The 23,397-nt window shown below is 39.9% G+C and overlaps 1 protein-coding gene across 1 annotated transcript in view; it reads left to right on the forward strand.

The window, feature by feature from the left end:
• Window positions 1-23,397, forward strand: part of Scn8a (sodium voltage-gated channel alpha subunit 8) — a 138,710-nt gene that overhangs the window by 24,855 nt on the left and 90,458 nt on the right. Inside the window, exons 3-6 of the mRNA XM_004637833.2 lie at window positions 9,437-9,555; window positions 11,622-11,711; window positions 12,514-12,642; window positions 14,415-14,506. Coding sequence (XP_004637890.1) covers window positions 9,437-9,555; window positions 11,622-11,711; window positions 12,514-12,642; window positions 14,415-14,506 — 430 coding nt within the window. The remainder of the gene's footprint in view (window positions 1-9,436; window positions 9,556-11,621; window positions 11,712-12,513; window positions 12,643-14,414; window positions 14,507-23,397) is intronic.

The following is a 23,397-nucleotide window of genomic DNA, read 5'->3' on the forward strand; positions in this document are numbered from 1 at the left end:
TGTTATGCCAGGTGTGGCTTCCTCTAACCAGGATCTAGGCAGGTAGAGCATCAGCTGCTCCGAAGGTGGGTTGGAAAGCACAGGGTTACAAAATCAAAGCACATGATGCAGTGTATGCGGACACACCTGGAAAATGTGTAGCTTCAGACACATTTAGTGCCAGCATTGTCTTCAGCCAGCCAGACCTGGGGAAGTTACTGTGCTCTCTGAGGGACATGCAGGAGCTTCCCTTTGTGAACATTAGAAGAATTAAAGAGAGGAGATTCTTTCATTGATTTGGGGGTTGGACCCATGCTGGTGTGGAAGAGCAGAAGTTCTGGCCTGGAAGCCAGAAGATCTGAACGTAGTAACTCTTGCACCTGTGGCTCTCTGTGCTTGTTTTCTTATCTGTATGGAAGAAGCGCCAGATTTGATACATAGTTTTGAAGGCTTTTTTTAAAAAAAATTATTGTTTGAGACAATTTACTGTGTTGCCCAAGCTGGTATCGAACTCATGAGCTCAAACAGTCCTTCTTCGTCAGCCGTCTGAGTAGGTGGGAATACCAGTGTGCATCACCAAGCCTGACTTGAAGCAGTTTTTAATGCACTTGGAAAGCTGAGGCAAGAGGACAGCCTGGGCTGCACAGTGAATTCAAAGCTAGCCTGAACTAGGTAGTGAAACCCTGTCTCAAAAAGACAGACAGAAAAAGGAGACTTCCTTGGTTTAATTCTATACCACTTTTGTTTAATAAGGTTTTACCCTTTTTGAGCTGTGTGGTCCTGGACAAGTTACTTAACCTTGGGGCTGGGGAGATAGCTCAGGGGCACAAGAGCCTGCCTGGCAAGCATGAGGTCCTGAGTTTGATTCCTCGTACCAAAAAAAAGTTACTTAACCTCTCTATCAACATCATCTATAAAATAGTAGCTATCCTATGAAACAGTTAATATATAAAGCATTTTAAAAGGATGCTAAAAAATAAAAATAAATAAAAGGATGAAAAATAAATAAAAGGATGCTAGCCATGCGGTAAATGCTTAGTAAACATTGAATGTTGCCATAGGGATACTTCAGTTGTTAAATTCAATTGTTTCCACATTTGTATTTTAACACTGAAAAATTCAAGAACTGGGCATATTTTCTCCATTAGAAATAATGTAAAACTAGGGCTGGGGAGATGGCTCAGTGGTCTAAAGCACCTACTTAGAACACGCTAAGCTAAACAAAGCACAGGGACCGCGGTTCAATCCCCCAGCACACATGCCAGCCCGCCCGCCCCCTGGTGGGCTGAGCTGGTCACACACACACACACACACACACACACACAAATAAATAAATAATAAAATGTAAAAAATAAAATAAAATAAAAATTAAAAAAAAGAAATAATGTAAAACTAAATAATTGGTTCTGAGGCCGAAAAATTACATTTATAAATTCATTTTTCCAGGACTTTAACTAATTTCACAATGGTTTCTTCCTTTAACTCTATTGTGATTCTCAGTTTTCCTCTTAGCTCTGCTACTGGTATCACTAACTTTATTTGAAGCCCTAGTTACAATATTTTACACAAATAAAGCAAAGAAAAGCCCACTAATGAATGTTTAAACACAAGCACTAGGTGTTGTCTGGGCGAGAGAGGTGCTTAGACTGATCTGGAACCCTGGGGTCTGCATCTCACTCCTTTGTGTCCGTGGAGAGACCCAACACATGGCTCCCTTTTGGCCTTTATAGCTTTTTTCAAGTTGGATTTTTGGTTTGACGGTTATGCAGAGTTATAAACACCAAACATTTTATTTTCAAACTTTGCTGTTCAAGTAATAGAAAGTACAAACTTGGAGCCAGTCAATAGCCAAAGTAGTACTGTATTTTTTTCAAATAGACTGATAGATAAAGTTGTGAGTGACTAACAGGAATTACAGAGACTTGAAAGATAAGGGCTCTAAATAGCCACACACTTGTAACTGTAACACAAACCTAGGAAAAAACAGTTTTGTTGTGAGTCCTCACATGCTTTAGTTCAGTGTTTCTAAGAGCACCTGGGTCATTCCAAGACACAGGACTCTGGAAATACAGCCTAGTTATGCCTTCACAGGCGCCTTCCTGGGCCGCTGTGGTGTTACGTAAGAACCTCATTTACAAAACCCTCCAGGAGAATGTTCATAAGTTGGATTTGTTTGTAAATCTGACAGAGTCTTACACACCTTTGACACAAATCCACAATTTATATTTGTACTTCCTAGCCAGACCCATTCATATCACTACTGCTTTTCCTCCTGTTTCTGGACATCTTCACAGCAACTGCAGCATAGCTGCGACAACATCTGGCAGACTCCTGAGCTACTCCCTGATGTGTTCCCATCTACAAATATTCACAATTCAAAGTCCATTCATATCTGCAAGTTCACAACCTCAGTGTTCGTAAGTTATGGACTTACGTAAACTGTACCGTGACATTTACTTGACGGCTCCACCATGTAGATTGCCGTTAGCATTAAGACAACAAGACCCTTTTTGACTTGACAGAACGTTTTGAACGAACTTCATAGCCTCATGTAGAATGTACTTAGATCCTGCTTCATATTTTCTTCTATTAAAACAAGACAATTTGAAGGAACATTCATTTGTTGCCTGCTGTATTGGCTGTACTCATAGTTGCTCAGAAGGGAGTGCCAAATTATTGTTCACAAGTGTACAACTGGCCAGTTGCCTAGTTTGGAAAAGGAGCAGAGGTCTGAGAAGACAAGGTATGTTTAACAGGCTCATAAGGCAAGAATTTAAGGCCAAAAAAGTCAACTGAAAGTGAGAGCATTAGGTAGCTCTAGAGATCAGAACAGTTAAGATGTAGGGTCTGGCTTCTGGGAGACAAGTATAAGTTAGTGGTAATAACACATGGCCAGATAGATTCGAAGGGATTTAGTTCCTGGCTATCCACTTGTAGAGTTGCTCACTAGAACTAGAGTGTCATCAAATGCCTGCAGGTTGCCTTTGCCCTGACTGAGATGAAGAATTCTCAGGGGATGCAAAACTTGGCTGAGTGCAAAGCCGCTCTCCTGGCCAGGTGCTGCACGGCAAAGTGGGCCTGGGTGACTGGCATTCTTTAGGAAGCTGCTGTTCTGGGTATATTTCATGCCTTCACTAAATATTTTCTTCTACATAACATTCTTTCATATTGGTGCACCCTTAGTTGTTTTAATTTAGACTTTTATATGGCTGAAAAGATTGTTACAGTCCTGGTGTGGGTTTGGGGACATGCTAGTAAATGGGCCTTGGTGTTTCATTGTGATAACTGCATATGCTGTATCACATTCGCTGTGTGCTAGGATTTGTATGGTATGTATGTGAATGTGCTTGTACCTAGCTGTGCACAAAAGTCCCTTTCCTACGCGTGGGCCCCAAAGACGCACGAAGAGTCTCACCCTGAGCTAGCAGTGGCAGTGCTCCCACTTGTGCGCCAGGCCCCACACTGCTAATTGGAAATGAAAAGCCTGAGCTTTTCAGAAGGCTCCTTTTATACTGGTATGACACATTTAGTAATACTCCATGCCATAGTTTGTTAAGAGCTATTCCACAGCTCTTAATGGGCCTTATGCTCTAATGCATTCACTGGTGGTGTTATAAACTGATATTTCCCCTTTGGGCAGTAAACCACAGTCCAGTTTCAGTTTTCCTTTAACTCACTTCACAACAGTCTAATTTAAGACAGATTAAGTGAAATACTGTTGGACTTTATGGGCATCAAATAATTGTTGCTTAAGAAGTAGTCTTAGAATAGTCTAAAGCTTGCTGTTCTTTTTCCTCGAAGGATCTGGTGTTAGAGCACGGGGTTCAGCAAGAAATGAATCTTTTCTGGCTCTCTCTACCAGTTTAACAATGATGGCAGAGGTTTAATCAGTCGTGTGAATGGTTTAAAATTAAATGATGTATTTATTAAAAAGTCAGCATATCCTCAAACATGCCTATTCCTTCGTTCTGCCATATTTACTGTGCCCTGGAGAGCAGAGGATAAGTAGAGAAGACAGTTCAGGGAGAAGCATTTTGAAAGTATTTCAGCAGGAGACTGCTTCCTGCTGCCCCCTGCTGACGTAAGGATGCTTATCAGGATAGTGTCAAGCATTTTTGTCTCTGGACTTGACAAACTTCAGAGGATGAAACAAGTAACTTAGGAGAATTCTACCAAGATGTAATGTGAAAGAATGAATATTAATAGGCTTTCTCCTTAAAAATACAGTTTGCTGTTTTATTGCACTTCGTCCTGACTGTTCTGTAAAATACCTAAATCAGAATCACAGCCATCAGCCAGAAAGGACCTGGGGGAACCCATCTGGCAGCCCTCTCTCAGTTTACAGATGAGGAAAATGAGATCCAGAGAGATGCAGTGGCTCCTCTAGGCCACCCAGCTAGGTAGACGAAGATGAAGAATGACCCAAACATTTCAGGTCATAAGCTAAGGGGTGACCTGCTGTTTCCCCAGACCTGGCAGGCACAGGTTGTGGGGTCCTCTGCAGTCTTGTTTAAGGAGAATGTCAAAAGCTAGGATTTATGAATCTGCATTTTTAAAAAAACCAAAAAACTACTCAAAGGTTGGGGAGATAGCTCAGTAGAATAAATGCCTGCCTGGCAAGTGCAAGGTCTTGAGTTCATTCACCAGTATTGCAAAAAAAAAAAAAAAAAAAAAAAAAAAAAAAAAAAAAAAAAACAGATGATTCCTATACAGTCTGTCTGGCCTTGGTCAGAATTGATACTAGGGTAGCCATGGATCATATCAGTTCTTCCATCTGTTTTCATATGACCCACTAAGCTGGTGGTTTTTACATTCCTGAACAATTGGCCATGTGAAAATTACATGAAATTTCCATGCCCATGAGGTGCTGATGGACACAGCCATACGTGTCTGTTTACACCTTGTCTTTGCAGTGTGTGCACCGCAGCGCTGCTTGTGCAGAGCCAGGTTGCTGCAGCAGAGCCTGTATGGCCTACAAAGCCTGCAGCACTTGCCGCCTGCACATTTCTGCAGAAAGATTGCTGACACTGAGTGTATTCTCCACATCACTGAGCTCCACAAGCATATTTTCCCTGTGTTAACAGGCAGATTCCTAAGCTTTGAGTACTTGTGCTGAGCCAAACACCAGTGAATTAATGAAAAACTGCCTAAGAGCTACCATGAATCTAATTATTTTAATGACAAAATATGTTTTGTTGTAATGGACGTGCTACTTACAGTTTGGAGAATTTGCTTTCACTTCAGGACATTTAATGTAGACCAGATGTTTATTTCTCTTTGAGAAAAGATCTGTTTTTAGTTGAATTCTGGGAGGCTAAAGCAAGAGCATTACAAGATCAGGCCCACGTGGGCAATTTAGCAACTGAGACCCTCCCTCAAAATAAAAAATAACAAGGGCCGGAGATACAAGTCTGCGGCATAAGTACCTGTCTGGCAAGCACAAGCTCCTGAGTTCAATCCCCAGTACCAAAAAAACAAATTAAAATTAAAAAGGGGGCTGAGGGCTGGGAAGATAGCTCAGCGATTTAAGTGCCTACCTGGCAAGCACAAGGACCTGAGTTTGATCCCTGGAACCCATGCCGTGCCCCCCCAGGTGTGCTGTGCCACCTGAAACTGGGTGTGGTAGTGCACACTTGTGATTCTGTAATTCCCGTGCTGGGGAGGCTGAGACAGAAGGATCACTACAAGTCAGAATTACATAGTGAAACCCTGTAATAAATAAATAATTTTTTTTTTTTTAAAGAAAGCGGGTCTAGGAGATAGCTCAGTGGAATAAGCACTTGCGTGGCAAGTGCAAGGTCCTGAGTTTGATCCCTGATTCTGAAAAAAAAAAAATTAAAAAATTAGAAAACAAGGGTGGGCTAAGAATGTAGCTCAGTACAAAGGCTCTGGGTTCAATCCCCAATACCAGGAAAAACAAAATCTCTTTATACATGATATAGATTCAGGATATAAATATTTAGAAAGAGATAATAAATTACTTTTATGTTAACTACTCACTAGCTAAATTATGAAATTTGTTTCTCCGGTAAAAATGTTCCTAGTAGCGCCATTCTACTTGCAAAATCAGTTTTTTAATTCACTAAAAATCTGTGGTTTCCCTCACACCATCAGTCTCTGCTTGCCATTTATCACTGTACTGATTCGGATTTCTTCCTACCTCCTAATTTTTCTTCAAACAAGGTGTAATGGTTTCAATTACCTGATGTCTTCCTTTTCTTTTTCTCCTTTTCACTCACCTCAGACACTATAAGCATTTGTTCATTAACCAATCAGCAGCTGCTTATTGAGCACCTGCTGGATGCCAGGCCTTACAGTCTCTGATTCTGTGATAGGAAATACCCTCTGTGGTACCACTAGATCCATGTTTCCATCTTGGCTACACTAAGGGACAAGAGAAATGGAGGGTGAAGAGTATATTTTTCACCTTCCTGTTATTTGCCTTCTAAGGCAGGTAGGCATTTTCATAAAGACCTGGCCTGCTGGTTTTTAGGTTCTAGGACATGGGCCAGTGTTCTTCCATTGTTGCATACCCCAGGAATTCCAAGTTCCCATTCACCAGAATATCCATCCCCCTCACCAGCTTCATTCTCTACCATATAGCCATGAAATTGCCTCTCGATCTAGCACAGTAGGGGCTCTCGAGAGGCTCTGAGCTCAGCATGATACATTGTTCTTTGCCTCGGTGACCTTTATAGGTGATGTTGCTCTCCTGTGCTTTTGTAACATGCATAGAAGCTAATAATTCCTCCTTTAACAGAATTCACAGGAATATTAAGAGGTTGGATGAGGAGGTTATTTCAAGGGCCTGGCATTTTCATAGAGAGGGTTGCTATAGAAACACAGAAGGGTACAAATATTTCAGAGGGGTTTTGGGAAGTCTTTCCTATTTGTTTCTTTGAGAAACCAAGGAGAACAACCATAGTTCTACTCTTGACATGTTTCAGGCTAACTCCAGATCTGCTACTTCCTCTAGCTTCCAAGATTAGTCCTTCTTTGCAGTATACCTCACCAAAACCGGAACACTGTAGTGCAGGGAGAATATTAGCGTGCACAGTATCAACACAGAGTGCTGCAGTGGGCATGTCCACAGTACATGGAGCTCCACATGGCTCTGCTTTTCTACTGCAGGGAGACTGGTGTGAGCATGGCAGATTAAAAAGGAAAGAACCGAAGGGGAAAGAAGTACTTAAAAAAATCAAATCTGCTGACAACTGTATATTGGGAGCTCATGGAGTGAACATTATGTTGGAACTGTGGAGGGAAGTGCCTTCAAAGAGGTTAAAACCTAGGTGTCAGATGTGGGGGTAAAAAAAGTGTGGGGGGGTGTGGGGTTGGGGAGATGGCTCAGTAGACTAAGCGCTTGCTTGGCAAGCGCAAGGGCCTGAGTTCAGTCCCCAGTTCTGAAAAAAAAAAAAAAAAAAGAAGAAGAAGTGTGGTGTTGTGAATTTTTTAAAGATGATCTTAATCAGGTTAAGAAAACTAGCATGCCTAGTTCATTAATTATTAAAGAACATCATATACTATCAAATACTTTTTCAGATATTAAGATAGTCATGTGGTTTTTTCTCCTTTATTAGTATGACATATTAAGTTGATTATTTTCATGCGATATACCACCTTTCCATTTCTAGGATAAATCCCAGTTGGTTGTAGTACATAATCCCTTTTATATGTTACTGGATTTGGTTGCTGTGTTTTAGTCAACGCTTTTTGTGTTCATCTTCATAAAGGGCATTCATTAGTGCATTTTTCTTTCTAGTGTGGTTATCTGGTTTTGTATCAAGTTAATACTGTTCTTATAGAATGAGTTCGGAAATGTTCCTTTCTGTTTTTTGGAGGAGTGTGTGTTAATTCTTTAAACATTTGGTAGAATTCATTAGTGAAGCCATCTGGTCCTGGGCTTTTCCTTGTGGGGGTTCATTTTTTTAATGCAAGATACAGAAGAGTATTTATAGTAAAATCTCATTTGAAGAGAGATTTTTAAGGATGTATCTGTATGCTTATATTTATACGGAAAATTTTTGGAAGGATATACAAAAAACTGGCAGTAAAGGTTATCACTGGGTAACTTAGTCTTATATTCTTTTTATTATAAGCACATATCACTCTAAATTAAAACAGTAAAAACTATTTAAAATTACTTGCCTTGGCTATTTGCTCTTCATATTTGCCTCTGACCTGGTCTCCTTAGAAGCCCCCAGTGTGTAGACCTTGCATCTTTCTCCAGCGTCATAGGCTGCTGCACCTCCTGACCTGTTTTCCAGCAAGATGGAATTCTTTGTCAACTCCCTGAAAACAACCTGCAGCTGCACACTGTTGTGCTCTTTTACACATGCTATGCTGTTCCCTTTTTGGTCATCCCTCCATCCTTTACCTGCCCATTTTCTTTTGTCTTTCCTTTAAATCCCCTTCCTACTGTGAATTACTTTACTCTGAATCTTTTCTAGTTCACCACCCATGCTGCCTCATATATTATGTATATTTTAGTTTTGAACTTTGTACTTATCCTCCATAGTAATTACCAGTTCATATATATCTTCTGGAAAAGTACAATTCTACTCAGTTTTGTGTCCCTGGAGCTTAATACAATGTTTGACACATAATAGATGCTCAAAAAGAATTGAATTGATGAGAGAAGGCATTTGGGGTAGTTTGAGTGATTTGAGCAAACACCAGAGATACACATCACTATTTCTTGTTCTGGGAACGTGAGCCAGTTTGTATAGGGAGGAAGATGTATGCTGAGAGATACAGTTGAATGATTTTGGAAAGGCTAATAGTAAAGGCTCTTAAAAGCCAAATCGAGCAGAGTTGGTAGGTAAATACCAATTAAATGAGGAGCTCTTCTGACTTCCTTCTAGTCTTTGCTTAATTCTTTTTCCAGTAGGCTTACCCTGACCATTCTTTTAAAATGTTCACCTCTCCATTGCCCTCTGCCCCAGCATTCTTTTCCTCTCTCATCTGTTTCCTTTTTCCATAACATATACCACTTGCTATGCACCACAGACTATATATTTTATACATTATGTTTTCTGTGTAGTGTCTTTTCCATGTTGAAATAAAAGCCTCCCAGGCCAAGACTGCCTTCTTCACTGATAAGCACCTACATAAAAAAAAAAAAAAAAATACACATAATAGGTCATCACTTGTTGAAGAATTAAACAAAAATAATGAACTTTACTGTCTTGTCCAGACCTGGCATAGATAACTCTGGTACAATTTGGCTGTAAAACTGTTAAGATTGTGCGAGCTATTTCTAATGTAATCTGGAGCAGAGCGGGGAAGGGAGATGAGAAAACAGGAAATATGTTACCTTAAAGATTTCTTCCTTAAAAAAAGTTGGGAAATAAAAATTATAAGTACCTTTGAGTTTATTTCTTACCTAGAAAAATGTTGTTTTATATGATGATTAATTTTTATGCTTTAATAATTTCTCTCTTTTCTTTTTCCACAGACCTTTGTAGTATTAAACAGAGGGAAAACTCTCTTCAGATTTAGTGCCACGCCTGCCTTGTACATTTTAAGTCCTTTTAACCTGATAAGAAGAATAGCTATTAAAATTTTGATACATTCATATCCTTTTCTGTAAATGAGTGAGTGCAGCAACTGTGTGATTGTGTATGTTTCAGTATTGGCAATTGAATTGTGTGTTAAATTTATCAGTATGGGGCCAGGGAGATGGCTCATTAGAATAAGTACTTGCCTGGCAAGCCCAAGGGCCTGAGTTCAATCCCTGGTTCCGCCAAAAAAGAAAAAAGTTTATCAGCGGTACAGTTGGTGATCCCAACAGTCAGAGTTTAAGAGACAGGTCCTGCTGAATCCCAAGCTGAACTCCAAGAAACTCTTTATCTTCAGATGCTATTATTGGAGCCTGGAATTTTGTTGAGATCATTATGAGGGACAAATTGAGATGGTAACCTTTTATTGATGTCTTGACTTTTTAGTAATTCCCACGGTGGACTGTTCATCTTGTTAAGATCCAGAATTGGATTTTTTATTTTGAAAGCTACTTTTTGTGTTGCAAATTGTTGAATGAATGCTTTAGAGCTCTACCTTGAACTTTTTTTGATTTCTTGAGCAGTGAAGCTACAAAGTATCTGTGACAGTTAGCAGATGAAATAGCCTCCTTGCTACCAAAGTTTAGAGGCAGATTGCAGAATAGGAATGACTTGTTTTCCCCTTAAGTTGAAAAATGACATTTTATTCATGTGGCCTTTTTATATCCTATTCCTATAAGAGAACATATGACATGTAAAAAATTGTGATGAGCTAGGCAGTGTGGCGTAATGACTAAATTTGCACAGTTCATATTTAATACTACTTAGTCCTTGCTTCAAAGAGTATCATATCCTCCAAAGGGAATGAGAAGACCAGCAGTTGCAACTTAGTGATTCACTTTAGTAAGCTTCTCCCCTGGATCTCTAGGAATTTAGCAACCTGATTCTGAGATCTGTATTTTACATAAGCAGTATAGTTCGGAAGTCTGAAGGTTTGCAGGAAATAAACAATGTACATGCTTTAATAATTTAATCTTGGGCTGGGGAGATGGCTCAGGAGAATAAGTGCTTCCCTGGCAAGCACAAGGGCCTAAGTTCAATCCCCAGTTCCACCAAAAAATAAAAAAAATTAAAATAAAAAAATAATAATAATAATTTAATCCTTTCTGTTGGAGTAGAGATGGAGTTTTTGTTTTCTTTTAGGAGGAGGGGCCTTCTGGTACCAAACAGTATGTTATGGTCCCTTGAAGAAAAATCCACTGGTACAGAATGAAAAAAATCCAGTTGAAAGACATGGTTTTTTTATTTTTGAAACTCTACAGGTAAAATACAGGGATACCATTAACAAGAGTGAGTTAACAAATAAGAAATGGCCCCTGTCCTTGTTTTTAAGTGAGTTTGATAAGTCATGTTGACCCTACCACTGTTTAATTGTTCTCAGTAGATAAGAACAGAAAGCTCTGAGAAAGATCATGAATGGAATTGAAATGGCAGTAAAATGGCTTGCTACCCATAAACACTGCTGAGCATGTTCATCACCTACTTCTCAGGCACAGGCAGGTGCTGCTGGTTCCCCACACTGGGCACATTCAGCACGTATCAGCCAGTGCCTTGTTCCCAAAAGACAGTTTATCCCTCCAAAAAGACTGCGGGAAAGGCAAGCCATTAATTACAGTACTTGTAGGTTTTCAAGTAACTAGTTTTATGGAATAGTTAACAGTAAGTAAATACTGAAGAATGTGGATTTTTGTCATCTGATGAGCTTATAGTCTGGTCATCTGTAATTATTTCTGATTACTAATAAATATTTAGAAGCTTATTCCATGGGGGAGATGAAAAGTGGTAAGAACAGGAAATGTCCTGTGCAAAAGTAGTAGAACAGTGGCACCCTTTTTGAAAGGAGAATAGCTATCCCACCCTATCCAGCCGCAGCTTTGCTCTGGTGGGGTTGTTTACAGTGTTTTTCTTTATTGGTGGTGGTGAATAGTTTTCATTATCACTTTGCCTCTTCCTCCTCTTCTGTGCTGTGTCTCTTTTCAGGCTGTTGATTTAGGTCTCATGATATCAATGCGAAATGGGTTTCTATTCTGAGAGAGAGAGAAAAAGCCGGATCTCATATATTCCCCCTTGACTCTTCTCCACAGTATTTAGCATGATCATTATGTGCACTATTTTGACCAACTGTGTATTCATGACTTTTAGTAACCCTCCCGAGTGGTCGAAGAATGTGGAGTAAGTACCTATTTATCTGTTATTTGTTTTAAGACTTTCTAGTAATTCAATCTTGTGCTTTGCTATAATTTATCCATCAAGGAGAAAAAGTAGGTATTGCCACTGTTTCACATAGAGGAATGAAGATGCAAGTAGAATTTAGGAACTATCTTTAGAAATAAAGTCTATGGGGCCAGGGAGATGGCTCAGTAGAATAAGTGCTTGCCTAGCAAGCACAAGGGCCTGAGTTCAATCCCTGGTTCCGTCAAAAAACAAAACAAAACAAAACAAAAAACAAAACCAAGAAAAACAAAACAAACAAAAAAAAAACAAGTCTAGAGAAAGCAGCTATACACTAGAAAGTGCCAGCCTTTTTCTCCAGCCTTTCTGGTGCTGATTCCTTTGTCTGTGGCCAATCCGCATCATGTATGCTCAGTTGTTCATGATACTGTCTTCTCCAACTGGTTTTCTTTCTTTTTTTTCTTTTTTCTTTTTTTTCCCCACTCCAAAGTTATAAAGAGCTCTGAGGGCCTCTTACCTACACCAAGAAGAGCATGCAGTATGGTAGATAACAATACACTGTTATTTCTCTGGAATACAGTTCATGCCCCAGTGCAGCATTCCACAGTTCTGGTGTAGGCATTTCAGTCAGTTTCACTCACAGGCTTCCTTGCTCCCTGGCTTAGTCTTCCTGCATGGGCTGTGTGCTTCCTGTTTGGTCTGTGTTAGACGAAGCCAGGCCTCAGGCAAGTGTTACCTTAAATGTTCATTCAAAGTTTCTGTCTATTCTGGAATTGCCTCAAGCTATCCATTTCTTTAACAGGTACACATTCACAGGGATTTATACGTTTGAATCAGTAGTGAAAATCCTCGCGAGAGGTTTCTGCATAGATGGCTTTACCTTTTTACGGGATCCATGGAACTGGTTAGATTTCAGTGTCATCATGATGGCGTAAGTTCCCCACTTTCTTGACATTCTGGGTGAGATTACAAGTGTGTGTGTGTGTGTGTGTGTGTGTGTGTGTGTGATGTGCTGGCATGACAGTGCTTGTAAGTGTTAGTTTGTGGACTCTGACTTAGGGCTTAATGGGACCTGGTTATGCTGTGTTCTTGCTTGTGAAGACCTCTTGGTTTTCAGGCATTGACAGTGTTTGTATGGGGGAGGAAAGGGAGCAGAGGAAAAGCAGGGGTGATTTCCCATGGATGGTCACTCATATTTTATTCCCCGTGTGACAGTGACCTAGGTTTATTTCTCCAGAGGCTTGAAATTTTTAGGTGTAAATCTTCAACTGAAACGTATTACCTGGGAATGTCTTATCATGTGCGATATAATGAGGCTACTAGGTGTCGCAGACCTAAGGGCACACGTGAGAGTCAAAACATGAGCAAGGTATCCAGATTGCCTTTCCTAAAGAGTCACTAACCTGAAATTTCTGCTAGTAGAGACCGTGTAACTCCACATAGATTTGCTGCCTGCCCCTGGTACATTATTTACATTGTATAAGCAGTGAAAAAGTGTCTCTGGAACTTAGCTAATGAAAGAAATGTTTTAGCAGGCATTAATGTTTTTATTTCATGAGGAAAGTGTTTTGCAATTTGGCGGTGTAAAGGGAGCCATGTAGGTTGTGTGTATACGTGTGTGTGCGCACATGTGTGCATGGGAATGTGAGAGTATTTGCAAATGTGTGAATCTGAGCATCAGGTAAAAAGACATATTCTCACTGTAAAATGTGAACTAACACTATGCATTAAGTATTTAAAAGTGGAGCTTTGACTTTCTGGTGTATGAAAACAATTGTAGCTCTCAGCATCATGAAATATGCATTGGTGTCCTTTGAAAATCTAAGTGTCCTTGTTAGACCCAGAGCTGGTGATATAATGGGCACTTAATACATTTTTGCTCTGATCTCATGACCTGGATTTTCCTGAGCCCTGTTTTTTTTCTGTCACAGGATAAAACTTTAAGACTACAAACATGCATACATCTCTTGGATTAGACATATATACAGCCATTTAGGCACTTTTGAAATTAGCAACTAGAGAGATACTTTAAAGTAGGTTTATTTTCATGGGTCTCCTGCTGTAGAAACTTCCCCTCTTTTTCTTAAATGGTTCAAAAAACTTGACATAGCCTTTGATACTTTCTGGCCTTTTTTTTTTTTTTTTTTTTTACTGAAAAAATAAATAAAAGGGATGATAGTAAAGTCATTCTGAGTGGGCTTAGCATATCATTATGGTGAATAAGAGAGCAAACTCTAGAACCCCCTGGTTGTACCAGTTCTTTTTAATACACTGTTGAATTCTCCTTGTCCAATTATTTTAAAAGATGTTTCTTAAATGTTTATATTTTGAAATTTTCCTTTTTCAGGGAAAAATGAAATTATAGCTTGTGTATAAGACCCTTTCTTCCCCCTACCCCATCCTCAAACCCTCGCCCAGTGGTACCATTACAAGTTAACTTTGGTTTGATTCTGCAGGTATATAACAGAGTTTGTAAACCTAGGCAATGTTTCAGCTCTACGCACTTTCAGGGTACTGAGGGCTTTGAAAACTATTTCAGTAATCCCAGGTAAGATGGCCCGGGGTTGGTGTTAGGTGTTGGGTTAGGGCCCTGATGTGACGTATTGTACTTTTTGTTTTGTTGTGGTTTTGTTTTCTCCTTTGGTGTTTGTGTTTGTGTCTGTGTTTGTCATTTGTGTTTGTGTGTGACCTCCCTTACTACAGATATGTGACAGAGTTTGTGGACCTGGGCAATGTCTCAGCGCTGAGAACATTCAGGGTTCTCCGAGCTTTGAAAACTATCTCTGTAATTCCAGGTGAGAAAATGTGCGCACGAGACCGACTGCCGCATCTCCTCTTTCCCTCCATTCATTTTGTCTACCACGTTCGACACTGGTGCCAGCACAGTTGATATGGCCTTGCATTCTGCATGCTTTTCCTTAGAGACATTTTCTGGAATGGCCCTTTGGTCCTGAGGCAATTCTCTGACTGTGCTTGCCAGGCATGCAGCCCCCATTCCATTCATGCTTTTGAAAAGGCATGTGCTTAAGAATCCCTTGGATCTTATAATATCTGAAAAAACAGTCATCACAGAGCTAGCTGTCTCTTTGTGTATAAATCATTTAAATCCTGGCCTCGTGGAATTACAGTAAACTTTCCCCATCATTCCATTGCTTGTGGTTTCTAGGCTTCCTATAGCATGGTTTACTGATGGAATGTTGTTCAAAGAGTTCTATTGTTACTGTACTAATGGAATTATTTAATCACAGATAAGACCCATCCCATTAACTAGTCCAGAATTATAGACAAATTTAATATCCTTAGACTTAGTGAACTAAACTTCAGTAATCACTATTTGTCATGCTTTGCTGCTGTTTGCTTTACTAGAATGAGAACCAGTATACATTTACTGTACATATATTCAGGGATCATTCTCAAACATAAATTTCAAAGAAAGCATGTGCAGGTGCTGTTTTAAAAAATCAAAGGTAAGATAAGATACAACTGGGGCCGGGGAGATAGGTTATGGTCTAAGCGACTGCCTGGCAAGCATAAAGACCTGGGCTCAATGCCTGGTACTGCATATGGTGCCAGCCCACACTGAGCCAACCACTGAAACTGGGTGTGGTGGTGCACACCTGTAATGCCAGCACTGGGGAGGCTGAGACAGGATGATCACTGTGAGTCCAAGCTGTGTAGTGAGACCCTGTACCACATAAATAAGTAAATAAATAAATGATTTTTTAAAAATAAGATACAAGTAAATAAAGATAGGCAAACACTCTCTCTCTCTCTCTCTCTCTCAAATAATAAATAAAAAAAAATTAAAAAAAAAAAAAGGGGCTGGAGAGATGGCTCAGTGGTCTAAAGCACCTACTTAGAACAAGCTTGGCAAGGCATCAGGGACTGCGGTTCAGTCCCCCAGCACCACATGCCAGCCGGCCCCGCCCCCTGGTGGGCTGAGCTGGCCACACACACACCACACTCTCTCTCTCTCTCTCTCTCTCTCTCTCTCTCTCTCTCTCTCTCAAATAATAAATAAATAAAAAAAATTTAAAAAAAAATAAAATAAAGATAGGCAAACAAAAAATACGGAAACTTAAAGAAAAAGGGAATGAGAGGTGGGTTGAGAGGTATGTGATTGACAGTCTCTTTAAAATTTTTGCCCTTTTTGATTCCCTGAGCTAATGCAGTGGCCCTTAATCTTTTGAAGATTTGGATTGCTTTAAGACTAAGGTTCACAGACCTCACTTAAGTTCATCCATGAACCCCATTGCAACTGGATAGTACTTTTTTTTTTTTTTTCTGAAGAACAGCCTTGAAATCTGGAAGGAAAGACATTGGGTCAATCTTGCAAGCCTGAAATAAACTAGCAGTAACTTGGCAGAAGTGAAGAGATTAATGCTCTTTGAACTTTAGTTGTGTTCAGGGTTTTTAAGGAAATCTCCCTAGAAGCCAGTCTTTCTGCAGCAATTCTGTATAGTTAGGGACTTAGAGAACAGAAGTATCCTGTTCTGGTCACATGACTCACCCCTCCTGACTGACTCAGAAATATTTCTGTTTTCTCATTTTCAAAATTATCTGAATACCAGATAGTGAGATGAAGCAAGAGGCAGAGTCCTGGAGACAGCGGGCTTGGAATGTAGTTTACACAGCGCCTCGGGGAAGGTAAACTCTTAGGTAGCCCTTGTCTAATTTCCTGAGGCAGCTGGAATGCCAACACTACTTCCGTTTTTCTTTTGGTCTCATTCCTACCCTAGTCCCTTTTAAATATGATCCCATGTTTTCTGCTCGCTTCCCCCAGAGTACTCCGCAAGGCATCTGTCTCTTTATGTTCTTGTGATCTCAAAACTTCTCTTCCAGAATTAAATTGGAAAGCTGCATTCTGTTCACTAACTGGGGCAGCAGATGCTATCTCTAGTCTAGCTCATCATTTCTGTCTTTTTCTCTGCTGTGTGATTAACTGTTGACCAGGGCATTTCTGCAAAGGAACTCTTGACTGGCGTCACATTACTTAATACTGTAGTGATATACATATGTATAAAACCATATAGTGTCTGTAACACGGTGCCTGGCTCATAGCGGTGCTCCATAAATGATTGTAGTAGTAACAGTTATTATAACAAAGAAGAAACCTAAGCAGAAAGAAAGGGTTTGTATCAAGATTTAGATAAGAGCTTCACAGTTTGAAATAGATCCCTAGGTTCCTCTTTCAAGAAGCACCCCCAGTTGAGCTGGCTGTGGGAAGCTAACTGAGATGAAAAATAACTTTAGGATAGTAAAGCTAATATTAGATCACTGTCAGTAAAAGGTATGTATCTTTTTAAATTCAGGTGTGCCTTTGAATTCTAGCCCTTTTGCTTTCCATTCTACATTTTAGACCTAGTAAGAGAAATCCAATAATTGACATCTCTCTAATGTGAGACTTCTGTGAGCCCATGGAAAATTCTGAATTTGATTATCATGCTTTTTCCTGCATGTGGCCATTGTCCTACCTTTGCCCAGGTTTCCTCCCAAGGTGGGGCTGCCAGTATGAGCCAGTGGATCTGGGCTTCTCTCTTCCTTGAAAATTGCAGTCATTTTGATACCAATGTTGTAGAGCTGGGATACAATGTCCCTTAGTAAAAAACAAAACTGTATTACTTTATATACCAAGTTTTCCTGTGGATCATGCCCATGGAATTGTTCGCTGTCTTTGCCTTCTCCTGTTCTGTTTGATAATAGGCCTTTGCAAAAGCTGCAAGTTCAGAATAGAAAAGAGTGACCATGGAACTGACACGGAGCCTATACTGTCTCACAAAACTCTCTAACTCTTCAACTCTTTTCATGAGAATTTATTCTTTCATAAAATATTCACTGCATTTCCCCTGGACTGATACTGTTCTTCCTTATGTGTGATATATATCTTGAATGTATCTGAACTGCCAGGACTCCATAACACTAGAAAGTAAGGAACATCATTTAGCTCCAGCCTTTTGTATAAGAAATGCTTTCCTTTAGCTTATGAAGCTCAGAAAAGATGAGATTCGCATTCTGACCCATTTTAGTTGCTAGTTTACTTTCTCTTAGGTATTATATTTATCTGCTTTCATTTCTGTTATTTTTACTCCTAACCAGTAGATCAGGTAGGAAGCAGGCAAAATGCTGGACTCTTCTCTTTCACATCCTGGTTTTATGTTACAAAGAAATCATTTTGCTTAAATATATGTGTTGCAAATGTAGCAATATCTACTGCATAGTAAAGGGAGATACAAAAAAGGATTTTAAGAACATATTCAAACACATTGCTTTTATACTTCTGCATTGCTCTTTGGAAAGACAACTAAAATTGAACAGTGGCCCTCAGTAGAAGTGCACTAAAGATTCATAGGAGCCCACTCTTGAGAGCCAAGAGTTTTGGGTACACTTTATGATGCGAATCTGGTTTCCAGTAAGTAAGTGTACAACTTCCAAATCTATCCCAGATTACTCCTTATCTGAAGAACCTTCAGGCACCACCTTTGTGAAGAGCACATTTACAGCAGGAAAATTGACAAGGCCCTACTTCTCCCTCAGTGTTGTCTGGGCTCAGCTGGACTCTGGGAATGGGTGATGTTTTTTTTCCTGAGCTGAGAACTGCTTGTGACTGCTACTGAGGCCTATAGTAGTATTCATTTTGTGGGAGAATTAGCTCACATTGCTTCAGACCCTTTAAATTTCTCAACCTGAGCTACAAACGGAATTAACATTTATTAAATGTGAATTAATAGTTATCTAGCCATCACAGTGGTAGAAGACCTTGATCTCAGTACAGCTGATTTCTTTTTTATTTATTTATTTATTTGTGTGTGTGTGTGTGTGTGTGGCCAGCTCAGCCCACCAGGGGGCGGGGTGGGCTGGCATGTGGTGCTGGGGATTGAACCGTGGTCCCTGTGCTTTGCTAAGCTTGTTCTAAGTAGGTGCTTTAGACCACTGAGCCATCTCACCAGCCCCAGTACAGCTGATTTCTCTGACATAGCCTGTAAGTTGGCTTTGTTCATTTGTTCAAGGGGTTGCTGACAGAAATCAGAGTTGCCTTTGGACATAGAATAGAGTAGAATCCTATAGCAACAGTTTTACCTGTTGCTCAAAATTCCAAAAGTACCTGACTTCCTGTCTGGTTGTTGATCTATCTATAGATTGGGTCCAGCTATCTTGTGGGGGTCTATAGTAAATGTACCAACATCTTCTCAGATGCATACCAATGCTATTTATGTTAGCTTCTTCTAAGAGTTCTCGCTGTCCAATTTGCCCCCACGTGGCTTCTGTTGCACACTCTGTTGTGTAGGAGTCATTTGAAGGAGCATTCTGCTCTGTTTTGGATAATCAGTTTTCAGTCAGTGTCTCTTGCTTGTTCTGGCATGTAGTGTTGTGAGCCAGTAGAAGCAGCAAGACAGCTTTTCATCCCAGCCAGAACAGTGGCATTCTCCATTCTTGCTTGCATTGGGTCAGGAATTGTACCAGCAACTTCTTGCCTCTGCTGACCTGTGGTGGAGGCAGAAACACTTTTGCTGGGATCTGCTTAATATATTGGTTAGCCACTGCTGGTGTGACTGCAGAGTGTGAGCTTAGGAAAGCCACTGATGGCATCATCTTCATATGTTGGCATTGATGTCTCTGAAAATATAATTCTGTTATCCTAACAGAAGGAGGAAGAGTTTGGCTTGAGCCATTGTATAATTCAATAACTGTTTATGCTTAATTTTGCTGTGTAATTGTGTGCCTTCCTTCACCTACAGACAGTAAGCCACATCATCTTTCTTTTTCTGTGCCTTCTAATTTTCCCTTGGATCTGGATAAGAATCTTTGAGAGTGAGGTTTTTAGATAGCTGTAGTTAATGTTACTTAGTGATTATTCTTGCTTAAATAAGATTTGTTTTTCTGGGTCTCTGTAGTACAAGCAGCTGGATATAATTTCTAACTAAGTTCCTACTTCAGATTTTATGAAAGACAATCAAACTCTTACCAGCAAGATATCCTAAGCCTTGGACTTCAGAACACTTGAATTTTTTGTAGCTTTTGGACTCATCTGCCCAGGTTTCTTCAACAGTGATATCCAAGCTTATAGAGAAGAGATGTTCAGCATGGCTGTTGGAAACCTTCAGGTCACTTCAGGAAGTAATGAGTGCCGTGCCACACACGGTGGACATTAGCTGAGCATCTCTGTGTGCAAAGGAAACAGCACAGGCATTAATTCATGGAACCCAAGGACTGGAACAGCTTCTCTAGGCCAGTGGCATCCTGAACATTGAGCCAGAAAGCCCCAGGGATCAGGAAGTACTTTGTCTGCACCTCTTTTCTCTACATAGGTTTATTTTCTCTTTCCCTCTGTTGTGTACTAAGTTCTTTTACTTCTCAGATATATCTTTATTTATTTATTTATTTATTTATTTTTTGGGTGGAACTGGGGATTGAACTCAGGCCGTTGCACTTGCCAGGGAAGCACTTATTCTACTGAGCCATCTCCCCAGCCCTCTCAGACATATCTTAATGTGATGACAGAAAATACCACAATTGTGCGTTACCATGCCTTCTCTTGAAAAGGCTACTCAGCTGCCTCTTCTTCTGTTTCACATTCCTATAGGAAAGGATTTGGATGTCCATCCCAACACCTGTAACTGCTAAGAGGTTTCCTCATACAACAAGACTACAAAATACTGTAGTTGGAGCTCATGGCCTAGGGTTTCTTGTTATGTGTGCTTGGAACTGTCCAGAGCTTCCATCCAGGAAAATCAGATCAGATCCATGCTAAAATTGTTTGCTTTTAAGTTACATATCTATGACAAACTCATCTGTTTACTGTTTTGTAGTTTTTATACTCCAGTTGAAATAGCAACAGAAGAAGCATAAATGATAAGTGATTGTCTTAATCCTTCAGGAGAGCTAACTATATATTCTTCATAGAGAAGTTCAGAAAAAGAAGCTTTTCAATCCTTCTTTGGTGAACCCCCCCCCCAACTATTTCTTTTTAAATCACTGACTTTGGAAACAGTAGATCTGCATAATGTTAAAATTGGATTATTGACCCAGTGAAGTCCCCAGTGCATTATATTTTGATTCAGTCAAAATATAATAAGAACTTTTATGTGTCTCAACATTGGTATGGAAATACATCCCATGACCATGGGACACTGTACTTCTTGGTTCCAGGCTTCTTTCTCTGGCATACCACCAACACCTTCATGCCATTATGAAATGATTTCCCAAGGACTTTAGGTATAAAACACAGTTTGAAGTTCCAGCTACTTTAGTCCAATGAGTAAGCCCCATTCTTAAAGATTTGTAGAGAGGATTCTTCAGCTTCTCTTTCACTGTCCATTCCATGCAGTGCTGCAGTTTATCCACATTCGATAGGTGAGAAAACAAGATTCTGAGAGGTGACCTTGAACTGGTTCTGAAATCCTGTGGGTCATGACTGAGCCAGGATCAGAATTCTTTCTGATTACCTGGTTGATGCTCTTTCTGCACAGCCCAGAAGAAAGCAAATCAGACTAGACATACCTTGTTTCCTGGCCCCCAAGGCAAAGCCCTCCTAATCCCTGGGGCGGCCACACTCACCAGGGAAGGACACTGCAGGAAAGTGCAGGATTCCTTTTACTTCCTCAGTGTTGCAGGTCTCAGTCTTAGCACTTTGCTTTAATTCTCCTTAGATCCTTCTCAGAATGCCGTAATAAGAGAGAAGTTTCTCACTTATTTTTATGGGATTCATTGCTACTGTTAGACTCACAAAATTCTGTTGAATTTAACTTCGAAAAGTCTAGGTAGTTACTTGCAAAATACAGGGAAAGGTCAGTCAGGTCTATACCACCCATTCGGTCAACACTTACCTGAGATTAGCCACAAGCAGTGGTGTCATTATCCCAACCAGGTTTCTTTGAGAAGTGCAATTTATGCATAATCATGATCATTTCCAAGTTATATGCCAGGCATTGTACTAGGTATTTTGTTCCATAGTTTTATTGAGAAACAAATAGCAATGAGACAGTTTCAAATCAAATTGGTAGGACAGTTTCAATAATTAACACATTGCATACATTCTTCCTAGTGGTTAATTGCTGTACAAGATGCGGACATGATATCCTATTTACAAACACCATTAGAACAAATCCCTCTATTCATTAAGAGAATGTAACTATATATCTATCCTAACCATTTTGAATACACAGATACAAAATGGACATTCATCTATATCCCCTTTTTTTGTTAAGTTCCGTTCTTTGAATATTATAAGCGTGTAAACTCAGCAAAATATTCCAAAAGAGTTCAGGAGCCAATAATAGTATTGGGTCTTCTGCTTGATTGGCAATGTCAGAAATTGTTGACTTGAGTCCCCTACAGCTCAACATAGCAGCATGGCTTTACCTCTTTTTTTTTTTTTTAAATTTTTTTTTTAACATTTATTTATTGTGTGTGTGTGTGTGTGTGTGTGTGGCCACCTCAGCCCACCAGGGGGCGCAGCTGGCTGGCATGTGGTGCTGGGGGATCGAACTGTGGTCCCTGTGCTTTGACCAAGCTTGTTCCAAGTAGGTGCTTTAGACCACTGAGCCATCTCTCCAGCCCATGGCTTTACTTCTTATATTTCGTTTTTAGACTTTTCTGCTGGATGGTTAAGACCAAGGTAAAGCAGGACCTATGCAACAAGAGTTGTAGCTTTTGGGTCTGATAAGGTCAGTGAAATCCCCTCAGGATTTATCCTGAGATCCTGTACCTCAGATTGTAGAACCTTTGTCAGTGTCAGCCATGTGGGTGAGTCACGGCCATTGCTTGGCCAATGTGCTCTCTGTGAAAGCCTGAGAGAATGTTTTCTCTCCATGTGATTCTCCTTAGGCACACTCTACATCATCGATCACTTTCCTCTTTGGCCCCATAATCTCCTTGATCAGAAAATTTGGGACACTACCAAGTTACATGACGTAACAGTACAAGTTCTCATATGTCCTGAGTCTTAATTGACCTTGGAAGGGTAGAGCCAAAATGTTGGCTTTCCTTGCAGCCCTCCTTTTTCTCTAATTTGGTCTGCAAACTTAGGTTGTTAACCCTCCAGAAGAGAAGCTTATTGTTATTACCATACAACTTAGGCTGTTAAGCTTAACCTCACTATCTGTCTGCATATCAAACATCTTAGGCATAATATGGAACAGGTTTTTATCATCAAGTATTGATAAGTTGAACTTTAAGTCCCTGCAGAATATGATAAAAAAAATTTAAAAATTAGAATATATTTTAAAAATAGGCATAAAGAATTATATACTTCTTATGTTTACACATAAGTCCAAAAATCTAACCATATACAACTTTGAAGCAGGACAGTCCCACAGTATTCCTTTTCCTGTCTCTTGCTTTCATTCACCACCCCTTCTTTTTGAACAACCATCTACCCAAGAGACAGCATAGCAGCAACTGGCATGTCATGGCAAGCAGCCTGTATTCAGAAGACCAGAATGACAGGCACTCCAAACATGAAACTACTATTACAGATTACCATCTGCAGTGCATGTACTAGTTATTTTTTATAGTCATTGTCTTATTTAAACATCACAAGAACTCACTGAGATTGATATTGTATATCTTTTTATGTAGATGAATAAACTGAGATCCATACAATACTGATTAATATTTAAGTTACTTATTATGTACCACATTCTTTGTTAACCACTCATCAGTCCAATTATTTAAACACATGAGAAGC

The sequence above is a fragment of the Octodon degus genome, unplaced genomic scaffold, assembly GCF_000260255.1.
Source record: "Octodon degus isolate 3935 unplaced genomic scaffold, OctDeg1.0 scaffold00093, whole genome shotgun sequence".
NCBI lineage: Eukaryota > Metazoa > Chordata > Mammalia > Rodentia > Octodontidae > Octodon > Octodon degus.